Raw genomic sequence first — 20,162 nt, forward strand, 5'->3', positions numbered from 1 at the left:
GAATTTCCGCGTGCGGAAGCCGCGTTCGTGTCGGCGCGATTAAAATTCCGGGCCATTGTTCATCCCGAATGTTTCTCATGCAACGAGATACGCTCACCTCGGTTACCAAATAAAACTAAAAGTCGGAGCCTGACCCGACGCGTCGCGTCGTTTCATCGTAATCCTTTCGCGTGCCTAAACTCTCGACGTCGGACGTTATTGCGTTTCTGCCGTGCGCATCAGCTCGTTCCCAAACAGACAGAGAGAAAGGGGGTGGGAGTAGAAAGAAAAAAAGAAGTTACGGTGCTCGGGTCAGCGGCGACCTCGACCTCGAGGATGCTCGGAGAAAGGTAGGATGAAAGAACCCGAGTTTGAGCGGAGTCCGACACGAACAGTGGGCCAAACACGTTAGAGTTCAATTACACTGACTCCCATTAATATTCGGATGCTCTCAAAAAACCGATAAGTCTTTGTTGTTGTTGTGGTTGACGAGGAAACTAAACAAATGGAGATACGACATTAACAAATAATCTTGCGTAATTTTCTTTCGAATTCCTGTAACGTGCTATTAAAAAAAATCAATATTATTATACAATACGTTTGAGTTTGCAATAATGCGATTTAAAGGCTTTATTACTCCATATGGATTTGGATTTGGTTTTCATTGTTTGAAATCCTGCTCTCGTTCTCAAGACGCGTTCAGGTACGTAGAAATTAATTTGCCTCAGGAGTGCGGGACAATCTATATTATTATTTAACAAATTAAAAATAAAGCTCCGGTCGCGCGGATACTATTCTTCGATCAGATAATGTTTCCAGGTTGACTATGTCTAATATTTTAGAGTAATCATGATCAAAGATTGACTTTGGATGGTTTGTCTTATATGCACAAAACCTTAGAAATTTATGCTGCACTCTCTCGAGCATGATTTCATACTTAACGCTTTTCGTTGAAGCATATTCTAACAGGGGACGGACAAGGGTAATATATAGCAACCCAAGTGTATGGATTGAATGAAAATCAGTGGAAAAACGAAGTATGAACCCGAGCATTCTTGAAGCGGAGTTGACAGTGTGATAAAAATGGTTGGAAAAGTCTAAGGTAGAGGAGAAGTGAATTCCTTCTGTTATTGAGGAGAGAATACAGTCATTAAGACGGTAAGGATGGTCCAGTATTAAAAATATTGTTTAAATCCTTGACTAAAGACAACGCGAATGAAAAATCTGTGGGGTTTGTTTTTCGCGACCCCGTATAATAGAATGCCACTTCTAAGGATCATAATTTTTTTACGGAACGGTTGGTCCGCCACGGTCTGAGCGGCGCAGCGGATTTTCCCCGAAGATTAAGGATCAATTAATCGCGCGTGATCAATGGCGGTGCGCGCTCGCGGGCCAGCAGAGGTCAGCCCGCGCTAATGAATCCGGCAATTAGTTGGCGAGATACGTGCGCGCAGTCGCTGTACAAGCGACAGAGCTAAGTCGCCGTGAAATTATGTGCGACCATGGGAAAAGTGCGCATTGTTTTTATGGAGCCGCGTGGTTGGCACCGCGGGACGCTCGATTGATAAATTGTCATTACAAATGGAAAGGGCAGAGCTAAGTGGCGGCGGGACTCCGCGAGGCATCAATTACCTGGGTAATTGGAAAAGTACGATACACGGTGTTCGTCGAGGATCGATCGATCGCCAGCCTGGACAGCGGAATTATTTGTACAATCGAGAAATTGAATGGCTTCTCATCGATCACGCCTCGTTGCCAGTCGTTTTGCTGAAATTTTTAAAAAGCTGTCACGTATTTGTTCTCGTTAGACTCGCCGTTCATCCGGAGAAATTTCTCCCCGATGTGTTTACGACATCTCCATGTGAGAATGTTTTATCGATCTAATTTCAAAGACGATCGTTCACTGATGAATCTTCGAGAGAGCATTTCCTGTCGGTCGGACAAATGTAACAGCAGCCATCAATACGGGGCATAAAAGGGCCATTTATCGTCCGACAACGAAAAGAAACGGTAAAAGGAACATCGGCTGGCTCGCGATGACAGCGAATGGGCCGAGCTTTTGCATACAGTGACCAATAAGGAAGCTCGCTCTTCCGGCTGCACGGTACGACCACAGCGAGTGACAATAATTCAGCTGGTGGCTCGCAGTGGGCCGATAAAACTGATAATTACGAAATATTACGGTCTCGTAATGGCTCGGTATTTTACAATTTGTGTCGGCGCGGTCTGGATGCCGGCCGAGAGCAAACTTTGCCCGATAAAGCGAACAGTAACCGCGAACGATGATAATGTCGCGGGATTTTCATTGAGAACGGCTTATCAAACGCCCCGCAACATTATACCGCGTTGCGCCGGGGGCGCGTCGTTGTTCGTGAAATGTGATCGATCTAATCTGACTCGGCGAGCAACCCTAATTTTACTTTATTTTATCTTAACCGAAAATTCCGCCGGGTTTCATTGTATGGTAATACTCGGGGCGACGCGAGCCTCGTTACACTTACTTTTATTGTTCGGTGATGCTACTTATCTGTACCCGGAGGATTTTATTTTGCTCGGAGTCGCCGCTAAAAATTGCTGTACCACTGATAAAAATATTATCTACAAAGGGTTAATTATAACGTTCCGAAATACCTTTTCTTACCAGTACATCCGTTAGGACGAAATAAAAGTTGTTCGATGCGGGGGGTAACAAGAAGCCATTGTTTCAGTGAAAGGGAGGTGGGAGACGGTGGCACGAGTGGTTTTAATGAATTCACTGAAAAAAGGGAGAAGTGTATGACAGATCGATGAAAGAAGCAGAGGAATGCGCGTGGAATGTTAGAACCATGTTGCGTGCTCCTCGGTATTGGGTTAATTGCCTGCTGCGTGAAACGAGTGACACAGAAATATTTCCTGCGTTTATCGTTCTCCAGAAATCGATAGGGAGACTGTGGCGGGATCTTATTCGCTCTGTGAAATTCTTCGAATGCTGCGAATTCGCGGTCAAATAGATCCTAGAGGAGCTTGAATAAGGGTTGGTCCACACCGCAACCCACAGCAGAGTTACTTGAACCTTATCCAAGTCCCCATCCGCGAGTGTGCTGCATGTAAATTAGAATGTCCGTGAATTACTATAGCCAGGGTCCACGTTGAATACGTGGGTTCGTGGAAGAAACGCGTGGCCCACCCTGGGTTACGAGTTAATCGACGGTCCCCATTATATCCGTGGCGCGAACACGTAGAGGACAGTGTATCGTGTGTCGTCAATCGACACCCCAAAGACCTCCTACGTCTCTCCTTTCCCTGAAGAGTATCGAAACGCGCGATCGGGTTCCCTGAAAGCCGATTGAATTATTGACATGGCGCGTCGAGAATCGTCAAACAGCGTCAACATCGGCTCTCGGGCCCGATGCGAGGCGACACTTGCGCTACGAAATTTGGCACGGTTCCACGTATTGTTTTCCGAGAACGCGTGATCGATCGACAACGGCGAAACCACGAGGTATCCACTTCCCAGGGAAGAGTCGGCTGGTTGCGTGTCTGTAATCGGAACCCGCGCATCACGGGATCCTAAGTGCCCCGAGCGATTATTTGCGCATAACTTCGCGGACCCTGCCTAACTAAGAGAGACCGGTACCAGCTTACACGATGTTAACTTTCCGCAGATCGAATGGGAATCACCCGGGAAATAAAGAACGGATCTATTTCGTTGAAGAAAAGCTGAACCGTTTTTGTTGACGGCGGCGGCCCGATTCTTCGTCGATTGTTTTTTAATAAAACCGATGGAATAACGATTCCCGGTGCGGAGCTGAAAAGTTTCCGTCGCCACGAAGCACCCTCGAACAGACGTTTCATTTAGAAGATCTAGGCCTCATTGAAACTAACCAGTCGAGAGGTCCTTATCCGATAATTAAACGGGGCCGGCGAAAAAATGCATGAAAAAGTTTGAGATAACGAGAGCCGGCCAAGGCTCTACTTGCCTGATCAGATACCGCATTCGTTCCGTTTCGGGATAATCATTGACTTTAATTAATTTTTTCTCTTTCCTTTCGATTGGTTTCAGAGCGAGTTCGAACCGCAGTGTCACGTGTTCCGGACGAAACAGTTGCGCAAGCCACGACCGTGCCATTTGTGCCATCAGGCGGTGATCAAGCAGGCGTCGTGTTGCCGAGGTAAGTCGATAAACTGGCTCTCTGTAGCTTCGGTGACTGGGAAACGTAGACCGCTCAGCAACTGCTGGGAACTTGGTCGGTAAAACGTAGTGGTGGACGGTAAAAGCGAAACTGCTCGCGGGCGGCCTGTTTAAACTTTGAACCAGCTTTCGCAGGAATTAAATAGACACCGCTTCGAGTTTTTATTCAAAATTTTTCGCATACACTTTTCTGCGGATTTTAGCTAATAATTTCAAAAAGCTGAAAATAATACCATTTCAAATTGCACCTACCCATTTTTGCGTAAAATGCGTCAAATCCGCAGACTACAAACAATGTAAAGGTATTTCGCGTCGCATTCGCGAGATTGAAGAATTTGTCACGGTTCTACGGGTTTGAAACTCGTCGGACAAGTGGCGACCGGTCAGAAACCGCTAACAAATCGTTCTTCTTGATTGCAGTGTGCAAGTACATCTGCCACAAGACCTGCGAGGACAAGGTAAGCGCACACCGATCCCTTCACCTTTTTCGGTACGGTGGTCCGGCAAGGAGGATCGCACGGTTCCCCGTCGCGTTCGCTTCTAAACGGATTAGTATCTGCGATCGCGTCGCGTCTTCTCGGAAACTTTGTGACAGAGTGGAGAGCACTTCCTCGTACATGAAGAGGCTCTCGCAGTGCCGAGCTCTCGCGAGCGCTCGTACTTCCTGGTACTCAAACAAATCTGCCGTGTGCCTCGAACACGCGAAACAAAACGTTCCACGACAGCGCCCGGCAAACTCCGCAACGTTGTTTTCGTAGTTCGAGAGTTTAATTTGCGCAGAGAAAGGAGTTGAATCAATTACAGTTGAAGCCCTCCGCGGAAACTACGAATCTAGATCGTTGCGTGCTGAATGAACAATGACGAGCTGCGGTAAGGAAATTTTTGAGAAGTTGGATTATTTTTTTAGCATACGGCTGTACAGTTGTGAACGTGCACCCTTGTGCAACATGGAGGGACAGATACGCGTTCGAGGAACGGTACCGGAAGCGATCGGTGGCCACGCCAGAGATCGTGGTTAACAGATGCATCTTAATTCGAGCACGCCACCGGTGGCGTGGCCGATGAGATTCCTCGGTTCTTCGAAGTCTCAGCCGATATGGCGATGCTGGATGCTTGCGTACACTAGTCGACAAAATTCTGTGACGTCCTGCGGGGATAGAAATAAATTTTTACGCTGATGTAGACAATGCACAAAACTGGTTGGGTTTGAAAGTTCAGAGAGTACTCGGTCTAGTATTTAGCTTGGTCGTAGGAACAGGTTCCCCGTCGGTGATATAAATCTCCGTATGGCCGTTGTTCCGTCGATTTTCTGGACGTTTTGCAATTTTGTCGAGCGGCGTAGATATCCCGGCCTCTGCTGGTTGTGTGAAATGCGGTGTGGGTTCAGTCACCGGGCAGGGCACGAGCCTCACTTACCTTACCTTCTTCGTATCTCGAGGCACTCGTGTGTCACACTCGCACACAAACGAGGACACACATCTTACCACGAAGCAGCGGAGAGAGAGAGAGAGAGAGAGAGAGAGAGAGAGAGAGAGAGAGAGAGATAGAGAGACTATAGCGGAAGGATGAACGCTGTACGTCGAGGAGAACGTGCCCGAGACAGTGGCAGAGAGATAGATGGAGGGACAAGAAGGCCGGAGAAAGAACGAAAGAGAGAGAAAGGACGAGCACGACTTCCTTCTGTAAGTGCCGGAACGTCGTTTGTTACGATGGTTTTGTGGCACCGCGAACAAAACGGTCGGCCCGATCCCTTTGATACGTCTATTTTCGACCGAGAACCTCCATTAACGGAGTGGAATCTACCCGCGAGGATCTCTTTTCTGCGCGCCCGGTGAAAGCGGCAAAAGAATCCGCGAACCGGGCACCCGGGCGATTGACATTTAAAGAAGCCCGCGAAAGACGACGCTGATAGTCTCGTCTCTTTAGTCGTTGACTTTCGCTTGAACTTGTCATCGATGCCGGGCAATTAGCGGCGCCTGCCTCTCAACCGAGAGAATGACATTTCGATCAGGCAAAAATGCCGGAAGGCATAAAGTTTAATTAGCTAGATTCGACCGATAGATTACGGGCCCAGGAACGATCCAACCGGCGGGATGGCTACTTGAATATCCAGTTCTACGCCTGATTATTTATTGAGCCCGTTTTGTTTTGTCACGATTATTCGAGCCGCGACTAAAACGAGAACAATCCTAGCCTAATTGGTGATTCGCCAAACCGTTTCCTGATATTAATGAGGGGAAACGGTGGAACACGACGAGGATCCGCGGCATACAGCTTGGCTAGAAAGTTTCTTCGGCAACTGGACATCGATGCATTGACTAGGATTTGCATCTTCAAGAATAATGTAACAAATTTCGGTGGATGACAAAAGAAAGAATTGCAAACATGATCTATCAAGGGACAAAATTGCAAAAGGAGTGTACCAAACGGAAAAAACGTACCAGACACCAAGAATTATATATGAGAAGGGAAGCAAAAATATTGGGTTGCAACTCCTGCAACTTTCTAGCGCAAGTGTACTCGAAGGGCCCAACGAATCATCTATCCAGCGCAGCGGCCGTCCAGCGCATCTAAGATCGCGGGGGTCGTTAGCAATTCGGGCTTATTAAGTTTACAGGCATCGGCACGAACGTTATTACCCTTTCGGGGAGTCACAAAGGGGACCGGCCCTCTGTCCTGCATAAGAATTCCTGGCGGATCACGTCCGTCCTGGACGTTTTGAAATTCGAGGCAGCTCGTGGTCCCTTCCAGGAGTCCTCGGCATCTCGAACCTCCTCTTCGCGGTATTGCGGAACATCAGCCTTCGCGTATGATGTAATTCGTCACGGACATGATGACGGGGAGAATATTTGTTTGGTCGCCTTGAACTCGCCATGGGTCATTCCTGTTGCGAGCGTTCTGTACATTAAGATAGCTAATTGCGTGAACTATTCGGTCGTTCTGTAAACCCGTGCCGCAATTTAGTGTGTGCTTTTTCGTGGGACCGTTAACGGGTCCTGGACCGTGACTAATCGGGCCATTAATTTGATGGCAGTCCGGTTGGTCCACTTTCGAGAAATTAAGAGAATTCTTGTAGTCCATAATTCGTACAAAGTGTTCAAGATAAAATGTTTAGAAACGTATAAATGTTTATTTCGAACAAAAATAGCTTAGAGATAAGGAAGATGCAATACGGTGGGTTCTATTATTCCCCAGGTTCTGATTACTTTCGAAATTTATTCGCAACCACGCTTCGAACGCAGTGGCGCATCCTGTTCATTATCTCCAGAGGCTGTGTATTACTGTGTATCCCTATAACGATAGAAATTGTCCAGAAAGTACTGTTATCTGCAGTCCCCTGTAACATTATAACGCTACTGTATACACGACGGAGCGATGCATCACGCCACGTATCTTGCCAAGATAAACCGAGGTATGTATGTGAGAAGGTATTGATATCATCGCTACGCTATAACGCCTCGTCTCCAGGAATCGCATCCGAACCCGGGGAGCTGAGAACCGCTGCGCCCGAGGAACGAGCTCTAACGAACGACATCATTCGTCGAATATGGAGAACCAGGTGTTTCCTTGAGATCGAAGGTCGCCACGTTTCTTTTCATCGCTTCCCCTCGGCGAACTTCTAAACTATCTTGCTAGGATCCCACCCTTGAATTTGGGGACCTAATGAAAACTACGATTTCTGTCAAATAAACTACAGAATAGGCGTGCCCTAAAGCAACCACCAGATTAGAATAGGCCTGTAGAAGTTCTAAACGAAGAAAAAATTCTGACTAATAAACTAAAATTCGCTAAAGTCTTCATCAAAAAGTGCTTAAGATCTCTACCTGATCCGCATGCCAGGACGCTCAGGTATTCCAAGGGCCGGTTCGACCGGTGGTTAAATTCTCAAACACCATTAGCTCGCCAAACATCAAAGCCGCGTTTAGGCTAGGTGTCGGGCATCGGTCGTTGGCGATCGGCACGCTCGATTCGTTCGCCAAGGATCGACAGCTTGTTCCCGATACGCAAACTCCTGTGAAAGCGTCCTTGTTCGCCGGGGCACGGTCATCTTTGCGGTGAACTGGTAGCCTGGTGGAAGAGGGAGGAGCCGGGAACTCTAAGCTGAACGAGCAGGCCCTTTTAGTGGCCTCTTTGAACCGGGATCCGTAGCCAGGGCTTATGCTAGCTAGTCTGCTCTCGCTCTCTCAGATTCTCTCCGGTTGCTTCGGCTCTGTTGCACAGCCTACGTTCATACGGTGGTGCATCGACCGTCCAGCCGTTGTAAACCACTGGTCACCATCTCGTCCTCGCCAAGTACGAAACCCGCGGCTACCATACCTGGTGGTAGCCACGGTGTGTACCCGCCGCCTCGGCCTTCCAAGATTGTAAACAGCCCGGCAAGAACCGGGGAAACCAGACGATGGGTAACGCTGGTCCACCGTTCGTTCGTTCCCTCGACTTCTTCCTCCTTCGTCCCCGTTCATCGCACCCGGCACGCTTCTTTATCATACTTTTCTTTCTTCGACGCGAGACCGGAGACCGTCCAGGTGCGCCGACGGTATTAATCCACGCCCTTCGACGTTCCTACGCGACCGGTGTTAAGAGGGTACACTCTCGTTTCCAGGATTGCAAGGGTGCGGAATGCGCGAAAAGAAACACATAGCATTCATCGTTGTTAGACCTTGACAAAATCTTCGTGACGAGTCTGACTCGTTAAAATACGGCAAGGGGTTAATTTTCAACCTGGCCGTATATTTCCTCGGCGAGTAGCAGACGTAAACTGAGGCTGACAAGTCGGATCCAGGTATTCCTGCAGTAAATAACAAAGGATTAGAACAGCATCCTATCGAGGGTATATATTACGAAGCTAACGAACCGTCATCGCGTTTTACCATCCTCCCCCTGTTCACGGGCAACGTGAAAACATAATTCCTTGCATAATGGCGATAAATCGATGGTTAGAAGGATGCGCACGACCGTGTCCTCGTAAATTGCGCCTACTTTCGCGACACGGTGCACCCGATCACGGATGTTATTAGCTATTAGACCAGCCGGAGTCAATGTCACGACACCGCGAGCCTTCTTTTACGTTCGTTCACGATTAGCCGACCGTCTCGTCTTACTCCGCCTCGATCCTCGTCGTCGATCCCCCTATTCGCTCGATCAATAGCCCCGACCCCGCTCCGAATCCCGTTACAGCCCTCGCACGCGATCCAATCGATTTTCCTACCGCGATTCGAAAATCCTCGCCATCTATCCGCTCGCAAATCTCCCGTCCAAATGATCAGCACCGTTCCCTCGTAAATATTATAACTCACGCGAAACTGGACTCAGACCTTCGCAGACAAGCTTTTTTTAAGCTTCAGAAGATGAGCACAAATCCCTCATTCCAAGCGTTACAGTCTTTCCTCGATCCTTTCCAGACACTAATCTCCAGAGGATTTCATTCGAGCAAAATTCATTTATTCCTTCTGCGCAAGATTCTGCGACATCAGCGCGATTATTAATTATAATTGGAAGAACACGCCGTGTTACATGCTCTAACGGTAGAATCGTAAGTCGTGTGACATACTTTCGCTGTTTTATTTTGGAACGTCCTGTACAGTGCGGAGAGCGTCTCAACTGTTCGATTCGTTTTCGCGTAACCCTAATCCGCTTACACGTCCGCCGGCGTCCACACGATCGCGTGCAGAAATTTCGAATTTCTTTTATTTTCGTTTGGTGGTTCTCTTAATCAACTCCGACCCGAACATCTCTTCGCCCCCGGTTCGCCTTCGTTTCTCCTATTCATCTCGGTTTCTTAAAGCAACACCGGCAACAATCCCGCATTCATCACGAACAAGGGTATCAAGGTGGATCATATCCTAGCTGCTGATGGTGCATCAGCTCGCGCTGCGCAACGTCGCGAACGAAAATAAAGAGGAGAAGGCCAGATAAAGATGATGTATCAGAAGCAACGTTCCCGTTCTCTCGCTTCATCGCGGAAACAATAGGCACGCCACCAATCTTCCGATCCTTCCACCTCCAGACCCATTCTTCGGCTTCGCATGACCCACCCGATCATTAACTTAGCCCGCCTGGCAGAAAATATTCAACCATTAAGAACACTGTTCGTTCTTACTTGAATATTATAAAAAATGTTTTAGCAGCATGACAAAGCATTCTAACAGTTTCTTCGATGTTGGAAGATGATTAAACCCTGTCTTCCATTTCTTGTTTGGATAGACAGGAAAATGAAAGTTTCTTTTGTTATCTCGACGGCAAGAAAGTTGGAGATACTTTCAGGGAATTTTTCTGAAGTAATGCAATAGGAGAAGACAATTACTCTTCGTTTATAAGGACAGCCGGAGTTGCTATGAACATTCTCCATGAATCACTTCTGTCCACAGTTCCTGCTAAACGGTTGCTTAAGAGGTTCGTACCGCTCGACGATGACAGAGCCAGATAAACTCTTGCAACAAAATAGTTGAGTGCACCAATAAACAGTTTGCTACCTGTTTTCACTAATTTATTGCGCGGGACTAATATGGCGTGAGGTGTTAGAAGAGGATTATTATAAGCAAATACATAATATCAAGATAAATCAGAGTTTCCGGTTCTAATTTCTTCGGGACATCCCGTAGAAATCGTACAGCTCTCGCAACTCTGCGCAACGAAATGGCGCGGAACGCATCGCTGTAGCAAAGCGCAAGGTTAACGAGCCCCCGTCGGGCTTCAATCTCGTTTCCCCGTGGCCGAGGTGTGAATTATATCGGCGGCGTAATAAATGCGCGCGCGACAAATAAGGCTCGCTGTCTATACACCACGGGATAAATAATCGGGTGGCGGTGGCGGAGGCGTCACCGATAAATCAGGAAGTGCTCGTATATAATTCTTAGCGTCTCGTCGTCGGTGTAACAGCGGGTTGTTAAGATTCGACCACAAATTTTCTGCCGGTATGCGTATTTGGTGGGGTGTCTACCTGCGGCGATAGCGATGGGCTACGTGCACGCGCGATGCGGAGCTCTCCAGTCCGCGAACGGCGCTCCAACGCGAAGGACGTGGAAATGATCGATTCGCCGCCGGTACTCGATCCATCGGAACACTCCTCGTCATCTCTGCAATCACCGCTATCCATCACTAAATCATAAATACGCTACAATCACTAGAAATCGCGAATACTCAAAGTGTACCGGAATTTTATCGACAACTAAAACTTTAGCTGCCTGAAGCGAACTTATCAGTGTGTTCCTACTGTGCCCAGCAACCGTCAGGACTAGCCTGATCAAGTTTAACAACTGTCAGGACTAAATTGTGCCAACATACAGATGTCTCCCCACTAGACCCATCAGGACTATCAACTCCAGCAACTGTCAGGACTATGCAGGAATACGAAAATCGTGGAGACACACCGTGCCCAGTGAAGTTTCAGTGACACAGTGCGATAGAGACTTTCTTTTACTGGAAGGATAAGCGCGTCCTTGGTAAACGGGTCCGAGGATCGATCGATCGATCGATAGCATTCGTGAAATCGTGGCGAGAGAGTGGTCCGGTCGTCGAACCCGAAGACACTCCGCCGAAATTAGTATCGGCGAGGATCACGGCGTGACCTTGACCGGCGTTGACCAGCCTAAAAGAAAATCGAGAGTGCCGAGGGCAGCCGGCGGCTCTCTCCGTGGCTTTCGGACGAACACAACCGATTTCTGGCGGCGCGTGACGTGGGTGAAGGACAGAAAGCTATCGCGGGGAACAGACACACACCTGGACAGTGAGATGCGCCATTTTCGAGAACCGATGCGAGGAGGTGAACGATCCTTGGAGCGTTTCGCCGCAGACCGGTAATGGGATACCAGAGGTGACGGCAAGATGAACGGTCACGGTTCCACCAATGAGGTACTTGCGCCGCGTTCCGTCCACGTTTCTTTTCCTCCTTCCTCGGACCTTTTTTCCCCTCTGTTTCTTGGCGCTCGCGCGGTTTCTTCTTGTTGCGTTCTAAATTCGCCGCGACAAGAACTTAGGGCTTGTACACACCAGCACCGGTGCCCGGTCGAGCTCTGTTTAGTCTGCTTTGCATACCCTGGCCTACATGGTTTGGCTACCTTGTCTCATCTGTCTGGATTTTAATGGGTTTAGTTCCTTCGGTTAGATGCACGAGGTAGATGCGGTTTCGTGACTTTGGCTGCCTTGATTTTCACGGGTCTAGCTGCATTTTGGATTAATGGATGTAACTACCGCAACTGTCTTGCTCCAGCTAACTTGAATTGTTCGTTTCAGCTATCTTGCTATACCCCGATTAACTATGTGCTACCACCTCAGTTATACTATTTCAGTTGCGATGGGTTTAGTAGATTCACCTGCCTCAGTTATCATAGCTTAGCAACCTTAACTTTGATAGATTCAGCTACCTCCGTCACGAGTTACCATTGGTTTCGTGACTTCAGCCAGCCTAGTCATCATACTGTAATTACCTTAAGTTTGATGGGTTTAGCTACTTTGGTTACTCTGGTTTGGGTATATGTACCAGGTTTGATGGATTCAGCTACCTTGTTAGCTTGTGCTTCGGCTACCATGAAATTGTTGAATTTAGCTGCCACGGTTACTCTGCTGCAGCGATTACCCCAATTTAGCTGCCCCAGGCTAAATGATTTTAGCTACCTTCGCAGCCTCGCTTCATTTATCTCAGATTTGATGACTTCTCGGTCCGTAAAACACTAGATCGAATGAAGATACGATCAGATGTAGATCGAATGAAGTTTATGATCTACGGTACACTCCGCCAAGAATTTCTTCCTTTGAGAATTGATAATCATACGATTTGTTGAATCTACTCGATCTGATCAGGTAGAATCCCAGATTGATTATGCGGCGAATGGACGCTCCAGTTATCTTTCCCGTGGGTTCCCCGAAGCCTAAAATCAGATAGCCTAGATTCGACGAGCGGAGATTAACAGAATCTTAAACTGTTGATCTCTCGGAACAGATGCCTATCGTAGGCTTTGAACTGTTCATCATCCAGAGGTCTATATAGCTGTAGGTGGTTTTAGAACCAGCAATTAGCGAGCAGGTCGACTCCCATACTCCAGTAGAACAGACTAATTCTTGGCCAGTCGTGGCAGCTAAACTACGACAGAAATGAATACCTGTAGAGCTGGAGTTATCTGATCACCGGGGGTCTATTCCACTGATCTCTTCGGCTCTTGAACCAGTTATGAACGTGATGCGAGTCGACCTTTCCGCATCCCACTCGCCAAATATGTATACACAACCGGTCATGGAAGCATGAACACTTGAAAGTTAAGAAAAGAAATAAGAACAGGAAATGTTCAGCGCAAAATAATTTCATTCCTGATCAGTTTTTCATTTTATAAGTATCAAACTAACGGCTACGCGTAAATAATTAAACAATACTCGAGCAGAAATAAATCAATAACTTTCAACTCTAATTGTAAATGTTCTTTTCAACATTTTCAACTTTCCATCTAATCAATTACTAAACATTATTTAAAAAGGGTTAATAATAATGTTCTAAAATACATTTTCCTGCTAGTACATCCGTTCGGATGAAATAAAAGTTGTTCGATGCGGGGGGTAACAAGGGAGGTGGGAGAGGTGGCACGAGTGATTCTATTGAATTCACATTTTTTATTCATCCGCAGAGACCATGATCGCGAAAGATTTCACAGTTTTCAATCGACAGAAGTTACGTGTTCAGCTAATGGCAGATGTTGCAGACTCCTCGGACAACTCGCCGAAGGTACTGCAACGTTCGCAGCGTGGAATCGCTGGCCGAAACGCTCCGGTTGCCATCGGCTTCGGGGTTTTATTGCATTAGTGTGTACAGGCCCTTATATATAGCTCGGAGACGTGGAATTCTCGAGGTTCGCGACGATGTCTTATGTATCCGCGGCTTGCATGACTGTTCGAGGTTTCTAGTCTGCGGATATTCTTGGATAACACTTGATACTGGTACACGTCGTGTACATTGCTCTATTAACGCAGACTTTCTCCTCCGTTACAAATTTCGCCCAGGTCCCCGCCCCCTGTCCGCGAAGCATCGTGTGAACAACTGACCGTGAAAATTACTCCAGTTTTCTCGTCGATCACCGACGATATCTTATCATTATCGATTCAGCGAAAAAGTCCCGGCTTGTCAGTGAAAGAATTACCAGGCGACGTACACAAACCACGTTCACCGGACATCACACACACACAATTAGGTGTAATGCAGTGAGTTGACTTTTTTCTTCCACGTGGAAGAAGTGCCTGCAATTTCTGGACGGTGATTCGCTTTAATGGAGAACCGAGCGGGGCAGCTGATAAGGCTCGATTAGATAAGAAACACCGACAGGGGTACGCTACTGTTTGCGCGTCGGAAGTTTATGCGCGGTTTTATTCGCTATTGCACGGTCTTCCGAATCTACGAACCTTCGGGTTCGATTTTAGGTTAGACGGTGCATACGATGCAGCTTGCTAATGGAATTGGAGATGTGGAAATTAAATTGTAGCAAATAGGATCTGCCCTTCTATCGGGTATTGGTTCTTCGGATTCGTTTCACGTTGTATCTGTAGTTGAAGCGAACTGTCCATTATCTGTGGACCGATATTGCGGTTTATTTGGTATTTGCACTTTCTCCAGTAAAAGTTATACAGAATGTATTAGTAAATTGCTTCTAGAGTGTCGAGGATTTTTCAGGACGACAGTACTCCAATACAAGATTGGATGTTCGATCTCTATCTTGAACAAACATCCACCGCATTTCCAATAAATCACCAGAACGTTACCGCCTAGTCGAATATTACGCAAGATAGCGCAATTCGCTCGGTCCACAAAACTACCGGAGCCATAATCGGTAAATAGCAGTGATAAAGGCGGCTCGGTCGTTCCTGTGTCAGGCAATTTTAATTATCGAACAGAGATAATGACGAACGCCGAAGCGTACGAGCGAGCGACGCGTTGCTAGAGATACCGTTCGTTTATGTACGTGTTCGTTGAAATTTCGATAGCCGCCGCCGCCTCCGCCGTCGCGTCGTGGAGTTTAGTATCGAGGCCAGACGGTTTTCCCGGAGTTTTCCATGCACGTTGGAGGACCAGACTGATTGGACATCTCCGAATGGCGGATAGTTGGCGACCAGCCAAGACCGAGAGAACCCGTTCCGTTCGATGGACTCTTTTCGCACGCAATGCCCGAGGAACCGAAAGACCGAAGTCTCATTTCGTATCGCCTATCTACCCGGTTTCCCTCTCGCAAATACATCGATAGTCGAGCTTCCGGGTGCGGCCGGATATCTCGCCGCGTTTTATCTTCCCCTTTTAACGGAACCGCTATCGCCTGTTTGCTCGGCCAAGTCAAATCGAACCCCTTCGAGACTTTTTACTTTCGCGAATCGCTGTGGCCGCTCGCGTCAGCACCCGGGCTCAACTGATTCCATTCCTTAACCTTAACCCTTCCGACCCGAAGGACGTACGGTGTACGTCCTCGCGATCTACAAGCTTTATGCTTCCGAATAATGCAAATTACGCCTCGCAAACGTAAAAATACGACTTCTCGATTGATCTTTCATCTAGCGCTTCTGATTACCCAAAAAACCCCATCGTTTGCATTATCGAGAAATGAGAAGGCGCATCCCGCACCATTGCAACCCTGGAAAAACGAGTCTACTCTATTTCTTAACGTTCCTCCGCGGACCTTTCATCGCCCTAATTTTTAATTCATGTGTCGGCGCGAGAAGAACCAAGCGAAGACCACTCGGTCATAAATCCTGCGTAATCGCGGCCAATTAATTGGCATGCAAATGAGTCCGAGCGCAAATTACCGCGGAACGAAGGCGGGATCCGTTGGTCCGTGGCCCCTCCCGTTTGTTTTTTCGTTGTCCTCTTCTGTTCATGGTCCCCCATCAGGTTCACGGCCTGTCCCGCGAAGTGGATGAAGTATTTGGCTGACTCTAGGCCTCAAGGTCCGCAAGGCAGATCCACAAACAAGCCGAAATAGCCCTTCTGGGAATTTCGTTCCTAAGGTCGCCGGCGAAACCAACCTTTTCGTCGAGAATTCCTTTGGCCGATGAATTTTCTGGAGAAGTGTTTAACACGGTGTACATCAGCCCGCCGCGCCGCCGGGTCAGTAAAGTACTCATCCTAGTTGTACCAGTTCGCAGGACCATGAAATATTCATGAGTTTCGCCGCGGAGATGGAGCCTGTTTGGTAACAATGGTTCATGAGCGAACTTCGCCATTATGAATCGGATTCCGGTAAAGCAAACCGTGCAAACTCGTGACTCCTGAAATTTCGCTGCTGGCCGTGTCGATTGATGAACGCGGAGATTAGGGTACTGCGCGATTAGTTCACCCCTTCAGTCAATAAACCGACGCCTGCTTGCGATTCGAACTTGACACTGTATTCGCTCGTTCGTTCGTGGAAAATTATAGTGTCCATCGTAATCGAATATTTTTTATTCCTGTTAAATCACTATCGGAAGATTAAAATGACCAAAAATTAATTCTAGAAGGTCTACATAATTTTTTAACCAGTTTTTGTTTGTCTTACGCTGTACCATTATGCAGATTCAGTTTTTATGAACAGCGGAGTATAAAAAAATACTTAGGTAGAAAGTGGGCCACCCCGGCAGCATGATTTACATGTAAAACGTCTGTACAACCATCCGCTAGACCAAAATGGCGGCGGCTGTTCCAGTACACTGTCAAAAATTACCGTATAAATTCTTTTTCATCCAAACTAAGTTTTACACGCGAACTTCCCTGCAGACATTAAAAGCGAAGACTGATTGTTGAACAACGTAGCATAAATCAAACGGTACAGTCTCATTTCTCGTATAAAATAGAGAGTGTACGGTATAAATAACACCGGAGAGTCGGGTGTGCACGCGAGAACAAATTGCCGCAAAAAGGTGTTAATGGAGCGATAAAAGGTTCGGTCCGCGTTCTCTTTTTACCGGAGACTGTCTGAAAACATTCTAAGTCGCCGAATATAGGGTCGACGTCACCGCGATCTTTCCGCAGCCGTGACGCAAAGCGACGTCCCAAATTCCTCCGCGTCTGCGTCCGCAGGATCCACGCGCGCTCCTCGAAACAAGGAGGAAGTCAGTCGCGAGGATATGAGATCCTGAACTTCCGTGTCCAAGTTCTCCGAAAGTTTCCGAGACTCCAAATATTACAATCGCAGATGCATTACCGGATTCGAAAAAGTTCCTCTCGACAGGACTCTCGCAGGACTCTGCTTATTGCTCGCGAAACAGTTCGACGATCCGCAGTTCCCTTGCACTTTCATGATCGACGAGAGCTATCTTATTGTTTTATATTAAATTTCACCTAACTAATTTCTCCATAAGTGCGTAAAAATTCGCAGTCTAGACTATATCGAAAATTTGTCTGCACGTTTGCATTCTCGTGGTTTTCATTGAATTTTAAGGTTACAACGTTTGAAAATATTGTAAAGCAGTTTCGAAGCAGCCGAAAATTTCGCGACTCATCTGCGCGCCAGGTATGTACCGGGTTTCTTTAAACAGTGCGAGGCATGTTTGCGCAGCAAACGTCTGGCGACCGAACGAGGTGCTTATCTTATCGGTATCTGATCTGCGAAATTAGAATGCTCGCCTGGTTCGAGGCTGGCTGCCGTCGTCATCCCTTCTTCCATTACAAATCGTCGACTCGGCCGTCTAAATCGTGGAAAGGGATCGTCGGTGGATTTGTTGCAGGGTTTCGGCGATTCGAGAGTCCGGTTTTCGCGAATGGAGAACCGATGTCGGTCGGATGCCGGCTGCCGCGAATCAATTTTATGCAAGTCGTTTACGAGCTCCTTACGAGCCATCCTTACGCGGGCGGAATGGCAATTCCAACGAGTCGCGGTCGTAAAACGTTATGGCTGGTAATCCGAGGTTAACTCGGCAAAAACCGGCCGGTCGGTCTCTCCACCCCCGATTCTCCCTCGTTCCATGTTTTCTACGCCGGTGTGTATCCGACTGATGCGAATTGTCCTCTCGCTGGGAACGAGGGAAACCGTAGAACGGAAGTCGTCTCGCGAGAGGTGCGAATCGTTCGAGACAAATTTATAAACGCTTTAATGACTTTAACGGCGCGCAAGCGGCGAATCTGATGCACGTTTACGAGCTACGAGACGCCGCGCCGCGACAAGAGGACCGTGGAATTTGGCGATCGCGATGCCAGAACATCGCCAGACGCATTTTTCATCGGGATTTAACGCCGCTACTTTCGAACGTCGGGATTCCACGGATGTTTGTCGATCCGGAAACGAGGAATCGGCTAGTCTGGACAAAAATGGATCTTTTATCGTTAGACTCCGGATGTTTATGCAAAATAAAAAGTTTCTGCATAATAATTTTAATGTGGTGAAAATAATATATTCATAGGGCAAGAGGTTGGGTTGTTAGACGGGCTGGGTTTTGAGACAGTCGTTTTTATCCATCGCGCAATCGCGATAATTCCAATCTGTCTGCTGTCAAATTTTTGTTTTGACGTCTGCTAGTTTTTGTGCTAGCACCGAGCTGTATCGACGTGTTGCTTATATTAGATACGGACATCGTGTAAAACTTTTACTCATTTATTTAAAAACATTGTTTTCTTTAGTGAATCAATTGAAAAAGGTGAGTTGATGCATTTTCATTTAGTGTTTTCCTTACATTTTACGATACAATATTGAGTTTTGCGCAAATACGACAAAAACATTGTTTTCTTCTGTCACATTTGGACTGGCATCATGGTTGGGTTGTGAATAAGAAAGGCTGCCAAAGAATATGGCGTTGATAAGAGCACGTTACAGCGTTATGCGAAGAAAGTTGACAGCCATTTTAACGATATTTCCACAGTTTGCAATAAAGAATTGATGGAATTTTTGCGCACATCTCGTTTTTCACATGCAAACATTGTGACAGCCACTCGGATGACGAAGGGGAAGATGATTATTGAATCCTTCCATTCATTATATTTTTTTTTACCTTTCTTCGCCATTCTTTGCTTTTTTTCAATTTTTTGCCATTCTTTTTAACTTCTTTGGCCACTTAATGTCTTTACAATAAATAAAAATTCATTTTTGCTGAAAGTTACATGGGTTTCACTTTATATTTTACCCCTTTGGTTGATTTTTCCGAGTGTCTCACAACCCAACCACTTTTTTCAGGAAGCCAAAAAACATGTCCTCGGAAAATTGGCCATAAAATTTTACTTGTTGATCAAATCACGAAACTTTTTACACATAAAAGTTGCGTATTTCCTTCACCTTTCCAACGGTATTATAAAACTCTTTGATATCTTCATCAAGCAAAAAGTTACAAACCAAAAACAAAACCCGTCTCTTCCCCTACTCTTTAAATCTGTCAATATTTTCACAATTTTAAATTGCACTCGCTCATTGTTGTTGTAAATCCATAATTTATTCAAAAATTGAGAAGATTGCGTACGATTGGTTTTCGGTGCCACTGTAGATGACATTGACATCATTCGAAGCCCTAATGCCGTTCGCCGCGTGTCTTGGGAGCAAAGCTACAGCATTCCGGTAGTTCCACGATGGCGAGGCTGACGCGTGGGCGTGACAGCCGCATGAATCGTATCTCGCCGTGAAACGGATCGCTTTGTTGAACGTGGCCGCGTGAACACGTATCGGGCGCGCGCTCGCTCGCTCGCCGTAAACTTCAACCGGAGAAATAAATTGATATCGCACGGTTCACGGTTCGAAATCGAGGGTAGCCGGTCCCCTGTGACGAATCTCAAATTGCATTTCATAATCTACGCTCTCTGCCTCTCTTGCCGGCAGAGATCCGCTGCAGAGATTTTACCGCGCAGCTTCTTATCAGATCTTTGCATACGAAACACCTAATTTCGTCAAGCTTTCCTAATTCGTCGCTGGAAAAATTGTTACCATAATTGACACCGCCTCCGACGAGAAGCACGGTGGCCGGAAACAGCAGCAATAATTTCCGCCGACTGTGGCCCGGGAATCAGGCTTCTCGGGAGCCGTTCACTCGATTCGGAAACTTTCGTAATTTCCACAAACACGATCGCAGTCGGATAGGAAGCGGGAGATCT

At 47.0% G+C, this 20,162-nt stretch overlaps 1 protein-coding gene across 11 annotated transcripts in view; it reads left to right on the forward strand.

Annotated features, from left to right (window-relative positions):
* The window catches only part of LOC143211349 (protein abrupt-like), a 307,845-nt gene that overhangs the window by 182,950 nt on the left and 104,733 nt on the right, over window positions 1-20,162 (forward strand). For 9 of the 11 annotated variants that reach the window (XM_076428921.1, XM_076428923.1, XM_076428922.1 and 6 more), the window contains 2 exons: window positions 4,022-4,130; window positions 4,571-4,608. In XM_076428921.1, the coding sequence (XP_076285036.1) occupies window positions 4,022-4,130; window positions 4,571-4,608 (147 nt within the window). Of the gene's footprint in view, window positions 1-4,021; window positions 4,131-4,570; window positions 4,609-8,530; window positions 12,002-20,162 lie in introns of those variants that run through there. The other 2 variants (XM_076428898.1, XM_076428901.1) reach the window with 1 other exon arrangement.

This window comes from Lasioglossum baleicum, chromosome 8 (genome assembly GCF_051020765.1).
Source record: "Lasioglossum baleicum chromosome 8, iyLasBale1, whole genome shotgun sequence".
Classification (NCBI taxonomy): Eukaryota; Metazoa; Arthropoda; class Insecta; order Hymenoptera; family Halictidae; genus Lasioglossum; species Lasioglossum baleicum.